This window comes from Rhamphochromis longiceps, linkage group LG9 (assembly GCF_057381845.1).
Source record: "Rhamphochromis longiceps isolate RC_006_pf linkage group LG9, R_longiceps_female_GT1.1, whole genome shotgun sequence".
Taxonomy (NCBI): Eukaryota; Metazoa; Chordata; class Actinopteri; order Cichliformes; family Cichlidae; genus Rhamphochromis; species Rhamphochromis longiceps.
In genome coordinates, this window is record NC_140565.1 from 18,694,406 (window position 1) to 18,713,169 (window position 18,764).

General features: G+C 43.5%; 1 protein-coding gene across 1 annotated transcript; it reads right to left on the bottom strand.

The window, feature by feature from the left end:
- On the bottom strand, positions 1-18,444 carry LOC146662147 (cysteine-rich secretory protein LCCL domain-containing 1-like). Its single transcript, XM_085418608.1, has 15 exons — positions 18,111-18,444; positions 17,195-17,565; positions 11,376-11,494; positions 7,532-7,664; positions 7,319-7,434; positions 7,070-7,170; positions 6,789-6,983; positions 6,087-6,147; positions 5,934-6,000; positions 5,601-5,731; positions 5,450-5,493; positions 5,281-5,353; positions 5,126-5,201; positions 4,862-4,995; positions 1-1,900 (listed from the first exon to the last, which is right to left on the bottom strand). The coding sequence occupies exons 2-15, from the start codon at positions 17,453-17,455 to the stop codon at positions 1,849-1,851; spliced, it is 1,563 nt and encodes a 520-aa protein (XP_085274734.1). The 5' UTR covers positions 17,456-17,565; positions 18,111-18,444; the 3' UTR covers positions 1-1,848.
- Positions 18,445-18,764: the final 320 nt, after the last annotated feature.

An 18,764-nucleotide genomic window follows, 5' to 3' on the forward strand; every position in this document is an offset into this window, starting at 1 on the left:
CAGTGACTTTTAATGTGTCATGGTTATTGGTGCATGATGGACTCAGATGTTGGTCTGAATGTTTAAGAAACTGCTGATCAGCTGGGATTTCCCCACACAAACATCTGTAGGATTTACAGAGAATGGTGACATAAATAATATCCAGAGAGTGGCAGCTCCTTAGGTGAAAATGCCTTGTTGATGTCAGAGGTCAGAGGTGAATGGGCAGATTGCTGAAGGAAGGAAACAGTAACTCAAATAATCACTTGTTACAACCAAGGTATGCAGAAGTGCACAAGTTGAACACAAGATGTGCTACAGCAGCAGAAGACCACACCGGGGGGGGAGTCTATCTGCTAAGAACAAGAAACTGAGGATACACTTTAAACAGGCTGTGATATTTGGATGGTAGGCTCTGAATTTGGTGTAAATAACATGAAAACATCCAGTTCATACTGGTGGTGTAATGGTGTGGGGGATTTTTCTCAACCAAATGAGAATCACTTAAACACAAGAGTCTACCTGAGTATTTTAGCTGACCGTTTCCAGCCCTTTGTGACCACAGTGTACCCATTTTCTCCTCCCAGCAGGATAACACACCATGGCACATCATCTCAAACTGGATTCTTGAACATGACAATGATTTCACGGTATTCAAATGGCATCCATCATAACCAGATCTCAATCCACTAGAGCACCTTTGGGATGTTGGGAAACAGGAGATTTGCATCATGGATGCACAGATAAAACATTAGCAGCTGCTGCGTCATGCTATCGTGTCAATATGGACTAAAAACTGTGAGGATTGTTTCCAACACCATGTTGAGTGGAGCTAGTTTTGAAGGCAAATGGGGTTCAACTCAGGACAATCAATGTATAATGCAAACAGCTTTTTAAATCAAGTTAACTTTAACAGACTTAAAATGGAAAAAGAAAGTGGCTAATAGAAATGTGTGGTCATTCTGTTGTTTTATTGCAAAATGAACTTTTCCTAACAATCCCAAGTTAGGAAAATCTAGACGCAAGGAAAACAGAGATGAGAATAGAGTTGCTTGCCCATTGTAACGACTACAGCTTAAAAGAAAGCATATTTTATACTGCACGACATACTGTATGAGATTTTTAAGACGTATTTTTGTTTCTCTGTATCAGTGTCAAAAACGATTACTAACTGGGCATCATTTTTCTTTGGAGCAACGACATCCGGTAAAATAAAATTCAAAATGAAAGGTGAATGGTGAACCCCGGAGAGATGAGCATACTTCCCGACCTGCAGGTAGTTTGAACTAAACCACATTTTCTGGAAAATTACAAAGAAATTTATCGAACAGGTGATCACAGCAACAATACTTAAAACATATAGCAGCATCCTTTACAAGTTATAATGATATAGTGTCTAACCATACAAAAATAAATGAATAACAAATTTCCCCAATCCAGAAGTACAAAATGTAGCAAAAGCACCAATAAATGTGCCAGACTTAATATAAAAGTGATATTATCTCTGAAGTGCCATTATAAGGTCATATAATACATTTCTATAATTAATATTCATACACAGATATTTGCTACAAAGGCAATACAAATGTAATACTATATTAACAAATTTGTACAACAAAGTAATCAGCAATATTTACAGTTTTTAACATTTCCTGCTAAAGCTGACAAAAACTCATGGTTCTCATTGCGTGCATGTCAAGTTTCTTTTTTGTTGCTGGGCTTCCGTTGCCATAGTGACAACCTCTAACCCGTGTAGTGTAGGAAAGCCAGAAACATTTCAGTCATTGAGTTTGACAACATGGCTTGATTACCACCTTTTCAACAGCACAAGTGCGATTTTCTGTTTGGTGAAGCTGCCCTCTGGGGCTCTCAAATCACAGCGAACACCCGGAACGCCTTCCCTCCGGGAGGGTTTTGAAGGCTGCAGGGAAGGAGAACAACAAGAGGGAGAGTGAGTCTGGGTGCTGCATGTGTCAGATACAGAACATGTCCCAGCCTACATGACAGACACACACAAACAGATCGACTGGTTTTGTGGAGAAATGTCCGTGGCGGTGTGCTGTCTGACGTTCTGATGACAGACAGCACACAAACAGATGGAGGCTGAAGTTCAGTGAAAAAAAAAACAAAAAAAAAAAAACAGGTAAACCACCCATTAATACACAAACACGAGGAACTTCATGTGGTCACCCAGCAAAGACAGACATGTTGTAAAGGTAAGGGACACAGATAAGTGATGGGCAGACGTCAGGTATCTTAGCAGAGTGACAAAGATAAATTAAGTGGCGACAGGCATGGTAAGAGCAAGGAGATGAAAAGGAGGAGGAGGGGGCTTTGAATGAATGAGGCTGTGAATGCAAGTCTCCCCTCTACATAGGTCATGGGAAGTGTAGTGATTCTGCAGACCACAGTAGGGGCAATTTAATTTCTCTTAAAAACTGGAACAGACTACACTGTATCTAGGTCACTTTGAAGAGTGGCTGGTATGAACCTGTGGCCTTAATATTGTTGCAAGGTGGTGCAGCATAAATTCAACACAAGCTTTCACCTTATTAGCATAGCAATACCTTAGCTTGCAGGAGAATTTAATAACAGCTATCTCAAATTTTATATCAGAGACACTTTGAGTCTTCAGACTCAAAGATCACATCTGCTGATTCTTCTACATTCAGAAGACAGCGTTACACAGCACAGATTTGAATTTGTTTGAGTACTTTATAGGCCACTTTAAGCTTCTTAACATTCCAACAGCCACCGTAAAAACCAGTGATATCTCTTGTTTCCTACTCTGTGTTAGCACATGGCACCAAACAAGGTAATCTACTCTCAACCCTCTTCGTCGGATTAGACAAATGAAAAATGTTGGGGCAGTATAAGCAGATGTACACCCCTATGTCGACGATGAAGTGCTCTATTTGCAAACTAGCTGAGGCGTTTCATCTTATGTATATTGCTGTCCTTGGCTGTGGCATTGTTAAAGCTGGAGTGAGAAGCTGTTACATATACATGACCAGCTGTTACATCCGAGCACTCGCCAAGTGGGTTCACACAGTGCTGATTAAACCATGTAAATGGATGTGTATTTTCCAGTATACCAGAGTTTTGAATCTGGCATCTGTGGTGACATTCCCATGCTGGCACTCCAGTAGAGATGAATTTTGTATTATCAAAAAAATAACCGGTTTGCCAAAACTAAAGAAGGGAGAAACCACAGAGCAGGATAGAAAAGAATATATCAGCTCAGTGTGGTAGAAACACCCAAAGAAAAGGAAAGTTTCTGGTGCTCTAGACAGAAAAGGAACTCGTTCAGAGAAAGAATTAGTGTCTAAAAAAGATGTTTATAATAAGTTATTAACTATTGTCAGCTGTGTTTATGTAATTATTCTTGCTGCCAGAAGGGGGAGACAAAAACAACAGAGACGCTAGATGTTCTTTATATGCTAAAAATTGGTCATTTCAGCTTCTTAATATTGCTGGTTGCTAATGCGGATGTAAGCATTAGCAACCAGCATTGTGGGTGAGTAAAAGATTACAAACAGGCCATTCCAGCCCATTGTTAGCTGACTGCCAAGCAATGTGACGGCATTATAACATATCACACCTAATTTAACTTTTATGGATATAAATGATGTTTTTGTTCTGAAATTAAAATGACACAATGTTTTTACAAGATGTTATAGCTGCATAATTGCTGAAACAGATTATTTTAATTAATTGCTAGGCAACATGATGATGTCATAATATTTGATATAGGTAAGAACTTTCAGAGGACTAAGATAAACCTGTGTGCAAAGTTTGGTCGCTCAACTCCTGTTGGTCCAAGAGGAGTTGAGAGACAAAGAAACAAACACAGACAGAAATTTCTTTGCAGATATTTGTTGTCTGTGCTACATATATTTCATCTTTTTAGCTTTTGTGATGCTGGCTACTTTTCAGCTGTATTATATTTAATAAATATTCAGCAACACAGCAACTTCAAATGCAGCAAGTCAGCTTGTCAGTGATGACGACTTCTCTTTCTATACCATGTAGCAAATTAGAGCAATCGAACGCCATTTCACAGATTCATTTAGATTACAAGTGACCGTACAAGTAACCAGATCCGTTTCTACCAAATAAATGAGATGTTTTAGACATAAATCCTTCATAAATCCTTGCAGCTTCTTTCCTCAACCTGATTTGCATTAATTCATCCACTTTCCTGTTAGAACCAAGCAAGAAAATTGTCTAAAATCTGATTCAGTATTGACCCCCTTTGAGATAAATGGTAACAAGACCCCGTTTCCTCGGTTACACGCATTAACTTTTTATTTCTGTCCTTTTTAATTTTTCTGTTTAACTATATTAAGCTTTAAATCCTTGTCTATTGGTCGTCCTTTTTGACCTACTACCAGAAAGCAAACCACGTCTAGAACTACACGAAGATGCACTCCTCTTGTGTACACTAATTGCCAAGCAATTCATTATTTTAAACTACAAGAATGCAAATGACTCTACCACGTGCACTGCATACAGGATGTAACTGCCTGCATCTTGAAATGATTAGGTCCACAAGGAGAGGAGAGTAGATACCTGAGAGGCATTGATTTCTTACTGCTCCACTCTGGGTGCAAGTGCATTAACCTCTTCACTTTCCTGTCATGTATTAAGGCTGAATGCTGACACGGGACCAGTAAACCCCCCCCCCCCCCCCCCAAACAATATATCTATATTGGTATTATAAAACAGAGATAGGATACTGTTATGCATTATTTATTTTGTCCTTCTTTTATTGTGTATATAACTATTTTCCATCTATCTATCTATCTATACACATATATATTTATTTATTTTATTATTTATTTTCCCCTCTTATAAGATTGTGAGGTTAGTCATCCAATACCTCTCCGAGGAAATGCCATTCTGGTACGAGGCGATGTAGTGTTGTCGCTTGTCCACTGGCATCACATCGATGTAACCACCCACATCGTTCCTGATGACTCCAGCGTGGACGGCCGCTCGACATATACTGGACTTCTACAGGAGCATGCAAGAGGAAGGAAAACATGTCAGAAATGTTCATTCATTTCTGTCTCTAAAATGCTGACAGCCCCAAAGTAGTGTGAATTAGTGTCTGACAAGTTCAGCTTCAAAAACAGGGACTTACATCAGAGTATATTCTGGTACCGATCACTCTGGATATGTGAGGATTCTCTTCTACACAGTTTCTCGGGCAGTATAACCTAAGACGAATGATGAACAGACATGATGCTAGGCAGCTCTGATAACCAGAGAGAGTGTGCGATACAGGGAGGTGCATACCTTGGACAGTGTTTTACAGGCCTTTCGTATGGACACAGTTGTGCAACTGTGGTTTCACATGTGATGGCTTTGACTGTAAGAAGGAAACACAGCGGGTGTCGGCAAAGCCCATAATGAGAAGCTGGAAACAAATGACAACATATCTACATGCACAGCATGACAGACTAACCTGTCACTCTGGAGACTGTGAAGGAGTTAGCACTTTGATATTTTCTGTCAAGGGGAAAATGAATACAGCAACATTAGATGTTATTATTTCTATTCACTTTCATTATATTTAACTATCAGTTGTCATTGGTGTAAATTTATTGCCGTCTCACCCAAGTGACTGGACGCCATTCTTGTAGGATTTGATAAAAAAGTCCTTTCTTCCTTGCCTTGTTACATCCATCCATCCTCCATCATTATCTATGACACCAGCATGTAGACCAGCTCTGCACACACTGGATTGCTGCAATAAAAGAGATAAAACGAGACACCATTTATACTGTATTTAGTAAGAAATTTGGATAAATAAGCACTAAGACGTATCCTCAAAGTACAAAACATCTTTTTCCCCAAAGCTTCATCTTGCACACCTCGTGAAAAGACACTGAAGCGTCCAAATCTTTTTTAATCTTCCCTCAGAGTACACTAGCTACATGTACACTCACCATTTCATAGTGCACTGTGCCAACTACTTTTCCTGTAGCATCTAGGCATCCAGCTGGGCACTCGTATCTGTGTGTCAATGCAAAAATAACCATGTGAATATGTGAACTGTACATTCTGCACCGCACCCTATTAATGCTTCGCCTTCACTGTACCTATTGCATGTTGTTCCTTTGCACTGATCCCGAAGCTTAGTGTCACAGGTCACTAGCTGGGCTGTAACACAAACACAGAGGTCTTTGAGTTCTCCTGCAGGAAACAGCATGTGTGAACTAGCGGCTCCGATGCAGATGACTAGTTCCTAAAAGACTCAAGTGGAGACGCTTCAAGAATAAAAGACAAGAATTCAGGTTCAGGGTGGTCAGCAAAACTAGAGGATGTGTCTCATCTTACAAGCACAGGCCTTAATGTGCTGCAGAGAGGAAGCCATTTAAAAACCACAGTGAGCCGCTCTCACCCCTCAACACTTCTCAGCAAGCCAAAAACAAACACACACTCAGGGGCTCATGCTAAAATAGACCTCCCCTCTCTGCTCCAAAGAGTGACTTGCAATATTGAGTAGACTCCAGAAAGTGCCAGGGTTAATCATGGAGATGACAGATAAGGACTATACAGCATCAAAGCAATTTAAGATAAATTGCAAGAAAAATATTTAAGGTCAAAGTCTACTTCTTGCACTTATTATTCAGTATCGCTAGCTCAATACTGAGCAAGCAGCTACAGGTTTCCTTTTTCTTTTGCAGCACATATTGTCCTCCACTTCCACTCTCTGCACCTCCCAGACCTAAAACCATATTGTACACCCCCCATTTCGAGAGGAAACCTGATCCAAAATAAACAGTCAAATGGCAGCTTACACATCTGCTGTGTGTTGACCATTTCATTCTTCTGCAGGTCCTCTGCGGGGGGCTGCGTAGGGGCTGGAGCGGGGAAACTGGGAGGCTCAGGTCTGGAGGCCCGAGCCCGGGGATTTGTGGTACGGGGGACCTCTGGTTCAATAAAGTTGTTCTCTTCAGTTTCCTCTTGCAGTGGATATGAATTGTCATCTTGCCCTTAAATAAAACAGAAATCAAGGCATGATAATGAGTTATTTGCACCGACTTCTGTCTCCCTCTCTCTATGTGTGGCTTTTTCTTACCTTTGTAGCAGAGGTTGTCTTTGCATCCTCCTCCATAGCTGGGGGGACAAGAAGAGCACGGGGTCCCATGTTTGTAAGGTGCATGGCCCCACCAGTTTCCCCTGTGCACATGAAACATCAAACAAAAACTACTGAACACAGACAAACCAGGACTGCTTTAACTACAAGTGATCGCTGTGATGTCACATCAAAACGGCCTGACACTATAATTAACTCTTCACAGTGCTGGTACACAACATATCTGCTTACTTCGGTGAATAGTTGCAGACAAGATAGACGGCTTTGGCCCAGATCTGCCCCCACACGTTCATGTTGTAACACAAGTTGATTGCACAGCCAATTCGACTGCTGGTAGCCCAGACAAGCTACAAAAGAAGGACAATACGGAGAAGCAGAAACAGATGACTTAAATGTTCTCATTGCACCTTTGTAAGGTTTCCAGAAGTCATGATCCATAGCTACCTGTGTGTAATGTGTGCAAACTGGGCCAGAGCACCTGAAGGGACAGTAGGGATTACACTCTTGAGGGTAAGGGAAGGAGTAGTCTTTCACTTCATCATACCAAGCCTGAACATGGGACGTGGGTGGACGATACCTGGAGAGATCAGTAAGCACATCTATGATTATAATGTTCCAAGCAACATATCTTGTGTCTTATGAGTCCTTTGGTGTAGATGTTGGCATTAAGCTCTTCACTGCTCACTACAACTGTCTTTTTAAGTCTTGTAATATACTGTATAAGCTCTCAGTGCTCGGATATTCAGTTATGTTAAAATGCATATATAAAAAAAAAAAAAAAAAAAAAAAAAAAAAAAAAAAAAAAAAAAAAAAAAAAAAAAAAAACACCCAGCGCGCCCCTGCGGGCGGTTTATCCTTCAAGCTCGGGTCCTCTACCAGAGGCCTGGGAGCTTGAGGGTCCTGCGCAGTATCTTAGCTGTTCCCAGGACTGCGCTCTTCTGGACAGAGATCTCCGATGTTATTCCCGGGATCTGCTGGAGCCACTCGCCTAGCTTGGGAGTCACCGCACCTAGTGCTCCGATTACCACGGGGACCACCGTTACCTTCACCCTCCACATCCTCTCGAGCTCTTCTCTGAGCCCTTGGTATTTCTCCAGCTTCTCGTGTTCCTTCTTCCTGATATTGCTGTCATTCGGAACCGCTACATCGATCACTACGGCCGTCTTCTTCTGTTTGTCTACCACCACTATGTCCGGTTGGTTAGCCACCACCATTTTGTCCGTCTGTATCTGGAAGTCCCACAGGATCTTAGCTCGGTCATTCTCCACCACCCTTGGGGGCATCTCCCATTTTGACCTCGGGACTTCCAGGTTATACTCGGCACAGATGTTCCTGTACACTATGCCGGCCACTTGGTTATGGCGTTCCATGTATGCCTTGCCTGCTAGCATCTTGCACCCTGCTGTTATGTGCTGGATTGTCTCTGGGGCATCTTTACACAGCCTGCACCTGGGGTCTTGCCTGGTGTGATAGACCCCAGCCTCTATGGATCTTGTACTCAGAGCTTGTTCTTGTGCTGCCATGATTAGTGCCTCTGTGCTGTCTTTCAGTCCAGCTTTGTCCAGCCACTGGTAGGATTTCTGGATATCAGCCACCTCCTCTATCTGCCGGTGGTACATACCGTGCAGGGGCCTGTCCTTCCATGATGGTTCCTCGTCTCCCTCCTCTTTCTTGGGTTTCTGCTGCCTGAGGTATTCACTGAGCACTCGGTCAGTTGGGGCCATCTTCCCAATGTATTCTTGGATGTTCCTTGTCTCATCCTGGACTGTGGTGCTGACACTCACCAGTCCCCGGCCCCCTTCCTTCCGCTTAGCGTACAGCCTCAGGGTGCTGGACTTGGGGTGAAACCCTCCATGCATGGTAAGGAGCTTTCTTGTCTTTATGTCAGTGGCTTCTATCTCCTCCTTTGGCCAGCCTATTACCCCAGCAGGGTACCTGATCACGGGCAGGGCGTACGTGTTGATGGCCCGGATCTTGTTCTTACCATTCAGCTGACTCCTCAGGACTTGCCTGACCCTCTGCAGGTACTTGGTGGTTGCAGCCTTTCTAGCGGCCTCTTCATGGTTCCCATTTGCCTGCGGGATCCCCAGGTACTTGTAACTGTCCTCTATGTCTGCAATGCTGCCTTCTGGTAGTTCAATCCCCTCAGTTCTGACTACCTTCCCTCTCTTTGTTACCATCCGACTACACTTCTCCAGTCCGAACGACATTCCAATGTCATTGCTGTATAGCCTGGTAGTGTGGATCAGTGAATCGATGTCTCGTTCACTCTTGGCATACAGCTTGATGTCATCCATGTACAGGAGGTGGCTGACAACTGCTCCGTTCCGTAGTCGGTATCCGTAGCCAGTCTTGTTAATGATCTCACTGAGGGGGTTCAGGCCTATGCAGAACAGCAGTGGGGACAGAGCATCTCCTTGGTAGATCCCGCACTTGATGGTGACTTGTGCTATGGGCTTGGAGTTGGCCTCTAGTGTTGTACGCCACATCCCCATTGAGTTCCTGATGAAGGCTCTTAGGGTCCCATTGATCTTGTACAATTCTAGGCATTCCAGTATCCAGCTGTGGGGCATTGAGTCATAGGCCTTCTTGTAATCAATCCAGGCAGTGCACAGGTTGGTCAGTCTGGTCTTGCAGTCTCGGCTGATTGTTCTGTCTACCAGTAGCTGGTGTTTTGCACCTCTGGTATTCTTGCCAATTCCTTTCTGTGTCCCGCTCATGTATTGACCCATGTGCCTGTTCATCTTAGCCGATATGATGCCTGACAGGAGCTTCCATGTAGTACTGAGGCAGGTTATTGGTCGGTAGTTGGAGGGGACCGGTCCCTTCTTGGGGTCCTTGGGGATCAGGACCGTCCGGCCTTCAGTTAGCCATTCCGGGTGTCTCTCGTTAACTAGCAGCTGGTTCATTTGTGCTGCCAGACGCTATATATATGTGTATATATATATATATGTATATGGTAAATATGGCCGAGCATTAGATAAGCAGTGCTTGATTTGTTTTGACACAAGAACTCTGAGGCAAGCACACTTAATAAACCCATGTAGTGCCACCTATAGTTATCATCCACTGGCAAACAGAGTGCTCTAACTGAAAATCAACATTTGTGCTCAGTAACCAAGGACACTGATCTGGCACCAGGTGTTGCCAGTTAATCTGATTAGAATTAAGCAGACATCTCGACTGTGGAGTGATATGATTAGATGCAGAACAAGCGTCTCTTGTGTGAAGCAGCGCTGTTTTCTGGAGCTCTGCAGGAGACTGAGTGAAATAAAGGAGCAAAGAAATCTGTGTTAAGTCTGAGTCCACTCGCATATATGCCACAGTGTGTGTTTGACGTCTCATTCGCAGCAGGTAAATGCCAGTCATGGGTAACATATTGTACACTCGCCGGCCACCTTATTACTTGTGAATGTTCAAGTGCTTGTTAATGCAAATGTCTTATCTGCCAATCAGAATAGAGAAACAGGGTGATTTAAGAGACTTTGGACGTGGCATGGTTTTCCGTGACAGGCTGCTTGGAATATTTCAGAAATTGCTGATCTACTGGAATTTTCCAACACAACCCCATCTCTAGGGTTTGCAAAGAAAGGTCCAAAAACCAGAAAATATCCAGTGAGCAGCAGTTCTCTGTTCAAAAATGCCTGTTTGATGCCAGAGGTCAGAAGAGAGCAGCCAGGATGCTTTGAGCTGACAGGAATGCAACAGTAACTCAAATAACCACCTGTTACCAACAACGTAGGCAGAGCAGCATCTCTGAACGCACAGCACATCAAAACCTTGAAGCAGATGGGCTACAACAGTAGAGGACCACACTGGGTGCCACCCCTGTCAGCTAAGAACAGGAAACAGAGGCTACAATTCACACAGGCTCGCCAACATTGGACAATAGAAGAAAAACTTTGTCTGACCTGATAAGTCTTGATTTCTGCTGTGTCTGGTGTTAAATGGTGGTGTAAATAACACAAAAGCATAGAGCCGTCCTTGCTTCCATCAACAGTTCAGTCTGCTGGTGGTGTAATGTTGCGTTGATATTTTCCTTGGACACTTCGAGCCCTTTAGTATCAACTGAACGTTGTTTAAATGTCAGCCTGCCCGAGTACTGTTGCTGACCATCCGAGTGACTTCATTGTATCCAAACAGCCTCGATCATCACCAGATTTTTATACTACAGCTTACTTGGTCACTTAAAGTAGAACAGAGCACTTTGAAAACCTTTTGAAGTCTCCAAACTTATTTAATTTTAGTGTTTGATAGCATAAACTGTCTGTAATAACAGATTATTTACCTTCCCCAGTGTGCCCCCAGATTCTGTCCAATCTGCGGCAGCAAGCCGGCGGGACCGTGCTCCCACAGACACGTCTCTGCCCACTCCTCTGCAGTACGTTCCAACTCTGTGTCCCACACCTGCACGAGGCGAGATGGAGAAATGAGTTTCCTGGATTATAAAAGTAACAAAATGGTGATAAAATGCATAAACCAGTTCAATGTGTTATAGGGTAAAGGAGCTTAGAGAAACACTGCTCTGTGGTCAGTAACATGAGGGGAAATAGCACACCATTTCAACCTATGATGATAAGGAAGAGAAACTAGGAGCTGCTGCTGCTGCAGTAAAGCTTTTTGCCTTTCTTACTTCGACTCAGCTGACTTTTCTTGGAAGTTGGAAGTTTTGGAAGTCGTGGAAGTTTAAAAAAAAAAAAAAAAAAAGGGGGGGGAGGGGGGGGGGGTTTAGTAATAACTTCCATATGTCTCTAGTGAGATGACTGGGTACATGCTTTTGTTTCACTTTCCCTCTGTGAGTTGCCCTCTCAGTCAAGTTTAGCTCTGGTTGGATACTAAGGGATCGTATTCCCATTCTGGGGTTTTCTGGGAATGCAAAGAGTGTCCTTCCTCCCTGCTGACCTATATTCTACTATAAAAATGCTAGAAAAACACCAACTGTACTTCCTCTGAAGGACGGCGTGTGTTAGTTTACTCCCAGTTCCAGTGTGGGATGACTTGTATAACAGGTTTCTGCCAGAAAGTCTATTAGTTGATGTGCATTAGTGGGTGTGAGCGCATGTATTAGTAGTATATGGGTGAAGGTGTCAGAAATATTTGCATTTCACACGTTGGGGCCTGGAATTCAGCTTACCTTCACTGAAATCTCATCCACTAACCATACTAAAATAACCCCCCTCAACTTCCACCAACCACCTCCACTGTCCGTCCCTCTAGAAACAACTGCCCCGCACACCTACTTAGCAACAGGATGTCTGGCAGTGCTGCAAATTAACTCTTAACTCCGAGCAGTTTCTTCAGCTGTTTCTTCCCGTTAAACGCATTTGTTAAAAATCAGCGATGCCAACGTGATACTGCAGAGCGGAATGTCAGTTTTTAAAACAGAGCCTTGTGGGAAGGTTACATAACTGAACAAACACATAAAAATTCATCGTCAATAGAAGGATGCAGAGTTACAGCAACCTCTCCTGCGGTTGCCTGTGGTCGTTCTTGTACAATAAGGTCAGATGTTGAGTGACAGACGCGGGGCTAAAACAGGAATGAGAATTTGTTTACCTGAAACCCTATCTGCGCTCAGACGTGACCTCTGCTTGCAGTGAGCCGCAAATAAATGTCGGTGTTGCCTTATCTGTTGCGTATCCCTTTTTTTGGCAGGATAATGGAGACCAGTCAACTCTAGTTTGATTTATATCTGCATATTTTCCCTTTGATTCTTCTCAAAGAATGACATCCTTGTGCAAAAAAAAAAAAAAAAAAAAAAAAAAAAAAGACTGATAAGCAGTGAAATACAGTATGCAGTGCTAAATTGGTGGTTCTGTGTCTTAAAACATTTTACTGTGACCGCAACTACAATAGGCTTCAAGCCTGAAAAAGAACCCAAAATTCTGGCTGCAGCTTCTCGGAGCTCTTGGAGAGTACAGTTTGTATCACAAAGACGTGATGTGCGATGATCTCGAGGCACGTCTTAAATAATGATAAAATAAGCGGCACCGTCCAGCTGAGAAACTCATTCCACTGTCCTGAAAAGTTGCAGTGAAAGCAGGTTGAAAAAGTGTTGACCGAGACACATATTTTTCAGCTGTTGAGTCTGTACAGAGTACAGCTGGCTTGTCAAGCTGCTGCTGTTTGCACAGTTCGCCCAGCAGGGGAGGCCTTGTAACCGCGAACCACCCCGCCCACCACCCACTTCGACCACAGTTCCGCGGGGCCGTAAAGAAAAACACCTCCTCTGCTTGAGTCTTTCAGCGCCGTGCACACTGCATTGTTTATTTCGCTTAACACTTCATTTGTGGCAGTTTTTTTTTTTTTCTGATTCTATTCCAAAGGCCCAGAGGGCTACTTCCTTTGCAAGTGTGAGTTTCCTGCTCATAATCAATGGTGCATGCTGAATAATACTGAAAAGCAGGGAACAGACATGGGAATTGGGAAACCAAAGCTGGGGAAAAAGAAAACAGAAGGCGTGATATGATTTGGTGAGAACAATGGGATGCAAATGGGTAACTTAATTTACAGCAATACAAATCTTAACGGTATAGCAACAATAGTCAACAACAAGGGAAAAATAATAAGACAAATTAAAGGAAAGATGTGTATCCTCAGTTTGTGTAAATGTGTCTCTGCTCATTTTTATACCCATGCCGTTCTTTATTCTATCACACATTACTGAGTCGTCATTGGAGTCAATGGTCCAAAAAGTTTTATGATGACATTCCCCGAAATATTTATGAAAAGTGCAATTGCAACCCATTCATAGTGAGCATTTGCAGGAAGAGCAATGTTTATAATCTTGGCATTATATTAAGCAAGTGTACTGAGAGCTTTGGACTCCCACAGCAATATATGCAGCTTGAGATGGCATGCAATTATTCATGCAGTGCATTCTAGCTCCCACCAGCTCATATCAAAGTTCCCGGGGCTGACCACTGTTTGAATGTTGTCGCCGAGCAAACACCATTATCTCCCTATTATTGTGCTGTAACAGGGGGCATGGTTTGAGCAACAATGCAAAGCAAATCATTGCTGGGTGAGAAAATCGCATTTGCAAAATTGCAGAAGGAGTTACGCAGCCAGTGTTTTGCAGATGAACCAAATGACAGTAAGCCGTTTCAACAGACGGAATTGCGAGCTGGCCAAACCGTAGCTCGAAACGCATGACAGGCGTTGGAGGAGGCAGTGAAGGATGGATTTCAGAGGTTCTACAGACTTTTAAAAAAAAGGCTGATGAGTCAGGACTGGATGGAAGGCCAAAGTGTTTTAAGTCAGCGTAGGGGAATGTTGGCCTCAGTTCATGGCATTGTCTAGAGGATAAAAGAGCACTTGGATGACCTCCGTAAATCACCCCCCTCCCCCCCTCAAAAAAAAAATCCTCTGAACAGGTGGTTTGAAGGATGTGCCAATAAGCGTAACGGCTCAAGTTTCACAAAAAGGAATCGGAAAGTATTTTCAATAAGTCAGGGAATGCTAAAGACAATCAAACACAGGGGATGCTCTCCAAACCTGTCCATCTCTGTCACCAAACAGTGCCACTGCAGGCTGTGGTCATAGCTCCTTAAATGTTTTTATAGACAATGCTATTTGGACTCCAACGAGAGTGCCACTTGTTTTCGGCAACCAGTGCAGGTGAGGTCCCAAGAGAGCATATTTTCCGTTATTTTGTCTTTTAGGCTTTGCAGGAGTTTTAAAGTAGTTTTAAGTTTTAAAGTTTTAAAGGAGTTTTATAAGTAATTCAGGGTGGATTGTTCCAAATTACTGTACATAGGATTTACTGGATGTGCTTTAAGCACCTGTGGCAGATGCTCTCTTCCCCACGCCTTGTGATTGAGCAAACCTGTAATAAAAAACAGACACACACACACACACACACACTGGAGGGAATTCATCTCCGGGCTGGTGTATGACTTCTGAACCATCCAGTGCAAGAAACGTTGCATCAGATGCTCGTCCATATAGCCGTAGACATTAACCCAGTGAAAATGTATTATCCTGCTTTTTTTATTGTTTTGTTATTGTGTTTCTTTGGTTTTTTAAACATATTACGCATCAATGATTTAAAAGGCTCGACATTTGGCAGCAGAACCCATTCATTTATCATCCATTGCTAACATCACTGTAACCTCAGACCTGAGCGCAGACCAGCAAAGCCAAGTTAAACATCAAGGCAGGTGGGGCTCTTTCTCCCAGGATGCCATTTGTTTGTCTTACAGGGCTTCAAACGCTGACACGTCTCTGTTTATACCTGCGGGGTCAACATTTGAGTGAGCGGCAGAAACGCGGTCCTCCTACCGAAGCTTTGTGGACCGCTACAGAGTGTGAATGCTCATCCGGGGAATTTTTTGGGCCTCTGTCTTGGATAATGACAGAATGGGAACGGAGCCACAGGGATAAGGGAGAGGGGAGGCAGAAAGAGAGAGAGAGGGAGGGCAAGAAAAAGAAGCCGATAAGGGGGAGGAAAGAGGGGGATTTGAATTGATGTTATCTCTGAGTCTCTGTCATGATTGCCACAGAGGGTCACTCGGGTTGTGGTTTAATACAATGGCAGACAATAACAGAGCTGATGGGCAAATGGTTATGTGTGCGGATGTGTGTGTGTGTGTGTGTGTGTCTGCATGCCTGAGTGTGTCAGGAGAGCAGGAGAGCATGTCTATGAAGTCTTCCAGTACAGTGAAGTTGTGAGGTTTCTGAAAGGTGACAGCAGTTCAACACGGACCAAAGGAAAATCGGAGGAGTACGGAGCACCCTTTTAAAAATAAAGGGCTAAAAATCACCAAAAGACCTGCTCTACATATGACCTGAACAGCTTTTGTCTGAAACACACTGACATCTACAAAACCGCACATGAGATTTCGGTGCCTATTCTTGCATGCTGCCGTCTCTCCTAACTGCGTGCCCCTTCAGAGTTTTTTTTCCTTTTTGCTCATTTCCTCTTTTCTCCCCTTCACTTCAGTTACTTTGACACCTGTTTTGCGATGCTTTCTCTCCCTCCATCTGTCTCATGCTGCCTCCTCTTCCTATTTAAAAAAACTCTTTTATGATGTTTTTTTTTTCTTTTTTTTTTTTTTTTTACACCTGTATTTCACTTCATCTTGCATTTCTTGCTAACTTTCATTCTCCTTCACCTCACATACTCTTGTTGCTTGCCTTTCCATATTTCACCCCTGGGTGCCCCTGCAGCTAAGAAAAAAAAAAAAAAAAAAACAGCCAAGTGTAACAGGAGACAGTAGAAAAGAGCTGTGTGCTGCTGGCTCAGCATTTCTCCACTAGCGTGGGCCTTAACCAAAAGCCAGCCTGGCTGAGCGTCTCACACACACACACACACTAGAGGTCCTCAAGTCCAACCTCTCAATTATACAATTACACAGTCCAGCAACTGCCCCCAGCAGGAACTGTTTATTTGCCTTTACCACAGAATAATACTGCCTTTTGTTCCATAGCTCTTTAAGCGTGGATGAAAAGATGATAAAATCTCATTACTTTCTGCACATTGCATTGATTTTTACCCTTTTAACTATTGCAGGCAATGCGCTGTAGTGGTCAAGCTGCGCCTACACACGTAGTGCTTGTGGAAAAGTTTCAGATTTGTGGATTGCTAAGTTTCAGAAGGTGTGCTATCCCCCGTGTGTGTTTAGTGAGGGGAGTGGGGGCAGGGGCAGCTGGTAAATCGAGCCCCGGTGCCGTGCTCAGATTCTAATTGCACTGTGAAAAGTGATCTGGCACTGTACATACACGTGATGGCCAAAGGATAAAGTCAAACAAATCTCTTACCATGAGTAAAAGAAAACAACAGAGAAAAAAAAACATTGGAGAAATGTGATCATTGGCAAGGTGGTGAACATTCTTCGCTTCTGGCAAAAATGACCAAAGTCACGTGGGTACAAAGTTAAGCGTGTGTGTGTCTCTTTGTGTTTGGGCTCATGTGTGAGGGTGCTTAGATGCTGGCATGCTGCAAGTGTGAGCCAAGTGGGACAAACGCCAGGCAGTCTGGTGACTGGGTCATTTCACTAAGCTATATGGGCCACAAATGTGCGAGAGTTCAGAAAAGGGTCAAAACATGCGTTAACTGCATGAACTACGAATCACCGAAGACGCACAGACAACACCTCCACCTACCATGTACTCCATGTTGGAAGCAGGAGGGTAAACTTGGCCTCTGAGCTTGTTGTGAAGGTCCAGGATGAGCTGAGCGTCGCTATCAGTAATGGCCCTCTTCCCCCTCTGTTTGGCCTCCCACCAGTCGCCGTCCTCGTCCAGATACTTGTCCAAAATCTGCTCCCAGCCTGTGGAGTTTGGAAGCATCACCATGGATGTTGTCGTCTGGAGCAGCAGGAGCAAGGACACGCCTCTCAGCCGGTGCAGGGACCCAAGCCTCATCCTTGGACACGCTGGTGATAACGATAAACTCGAGCAGGATGGATAGGGTTGAAAAATGTTTTTGTGCCAGCACAGACACACTTTGTCTACAATGTCAGCTGACAAGGACCCTGAAGGAGAGAGAGGGGGAGAGAAAGAAATGATAATTGGAAGCTTTGCAGTTGGAGTCCTGTATCAAATTTGCTGAATAACTTGGGTCAATATTGAACTTGGTGAGGACAGTGTGTTGGCTTGCAGGCACTTAGTCTGGTGCGCTGCCACAGGTAAGCTAATGGGGTTCAGTGAGGGTAAGCTGGCAGGCTGGGAATGACTAGTTTGGATTAAGCCTGGATTAAAGAAATCAATTTTTACAACTTTCCCCCTAAATCCAAACAATAAAAGGGAAGCTTTAGAAGGAAAGAACACAGCATTACAAATCACAGTAAACAGCACAGCTGCAATGAATGCAGTTAAGGGTACAGGACGGTGAATAATGTAGATTTGCTTTTACCAAGCCTGTATAAACACAGGCTCTCACTGAAAGTGTGTGTGCAAGCAAGGATGCTGACAGAAGCTGATATAACGAGCCAATATCTAATGGAAAATGTGAACAGTAATGCATATTAAAACAGAAATGGAGTGGTGTGATTTAGTGCAGACTTTGGAAATAATTTACCTTTAATGAATTGGAATGAAGCCCACTCCTTGAGGTTGTGACAGAGATCTGGCGATGAAACTTGTGTAGCAAGAAGAAGGGAAAAAAAATCCGCCTTCAGTTTGTGTTGCAGAGCTCAGGTGCAGCGGTGTGATGATTGTCGCTGGCTGCCATAGCACGTAAATCAAAGATGTGATGTGGTAGCTTCATTCGGTTTTCATCAGTTTGGGGGGGAAAGAGAAGAAGTAGAAAAAGAAGGTCGGTCTTTCTTCTTTCAGGATTTTTGCACCAAAGCCGCCAAAGCATCACTTATCCACATTTTATCCTAAACTTGCTGGGCTTCCAGAAAGCCGCCCCTGACCACGCCTCTCCTAACTTTGGAAACAGCCCACACCGCTTCATGGCGAGACCTCTGTGCGCTTCCGGGGCAGTGCGTGCATATTTCTTTCTCCAGTGATGCGGGCAGAAAGTAAACCTTATACTGTGAGACTCTAAAACGCACAAAAAAATCAGATAAACGTTTTGTTTATATTTATTGATTTTGACAATGAGGTTATAATGTTCGTGACGTCATTTAGTAGTTATACCACCTGATCGTTGATTGGCTCGTCATTAGCGTTTTGCGATTTCAGCCTGGAAAGTGATTTTGTTCAAAACCGCATTAACTTAAATCAG

Coding starts and splice junctions, on each gene's coding strand:
- LOC146662147 (XM_085418608.1), bottom strand. CDS start 17,455: ATGAGGCTTGGGTCCCTGCACCGGCTGAGAGGCGTGTCCTTGCTCCTG. Junction 11,495..17,194: donor CTTCCAACATGGAGTACATG/GTAGGTGGAGGT, acceptor CGCCTCGTGCAG/GTGTGGGACACAGAGTTGGA. Junction 7,171..7,318: donor GTCTGCAACTATTCACCGAA/GTAAGCAGATAT, acceptor TCATGTGCACAG/GGGAAACTGGTGGGGCCATG.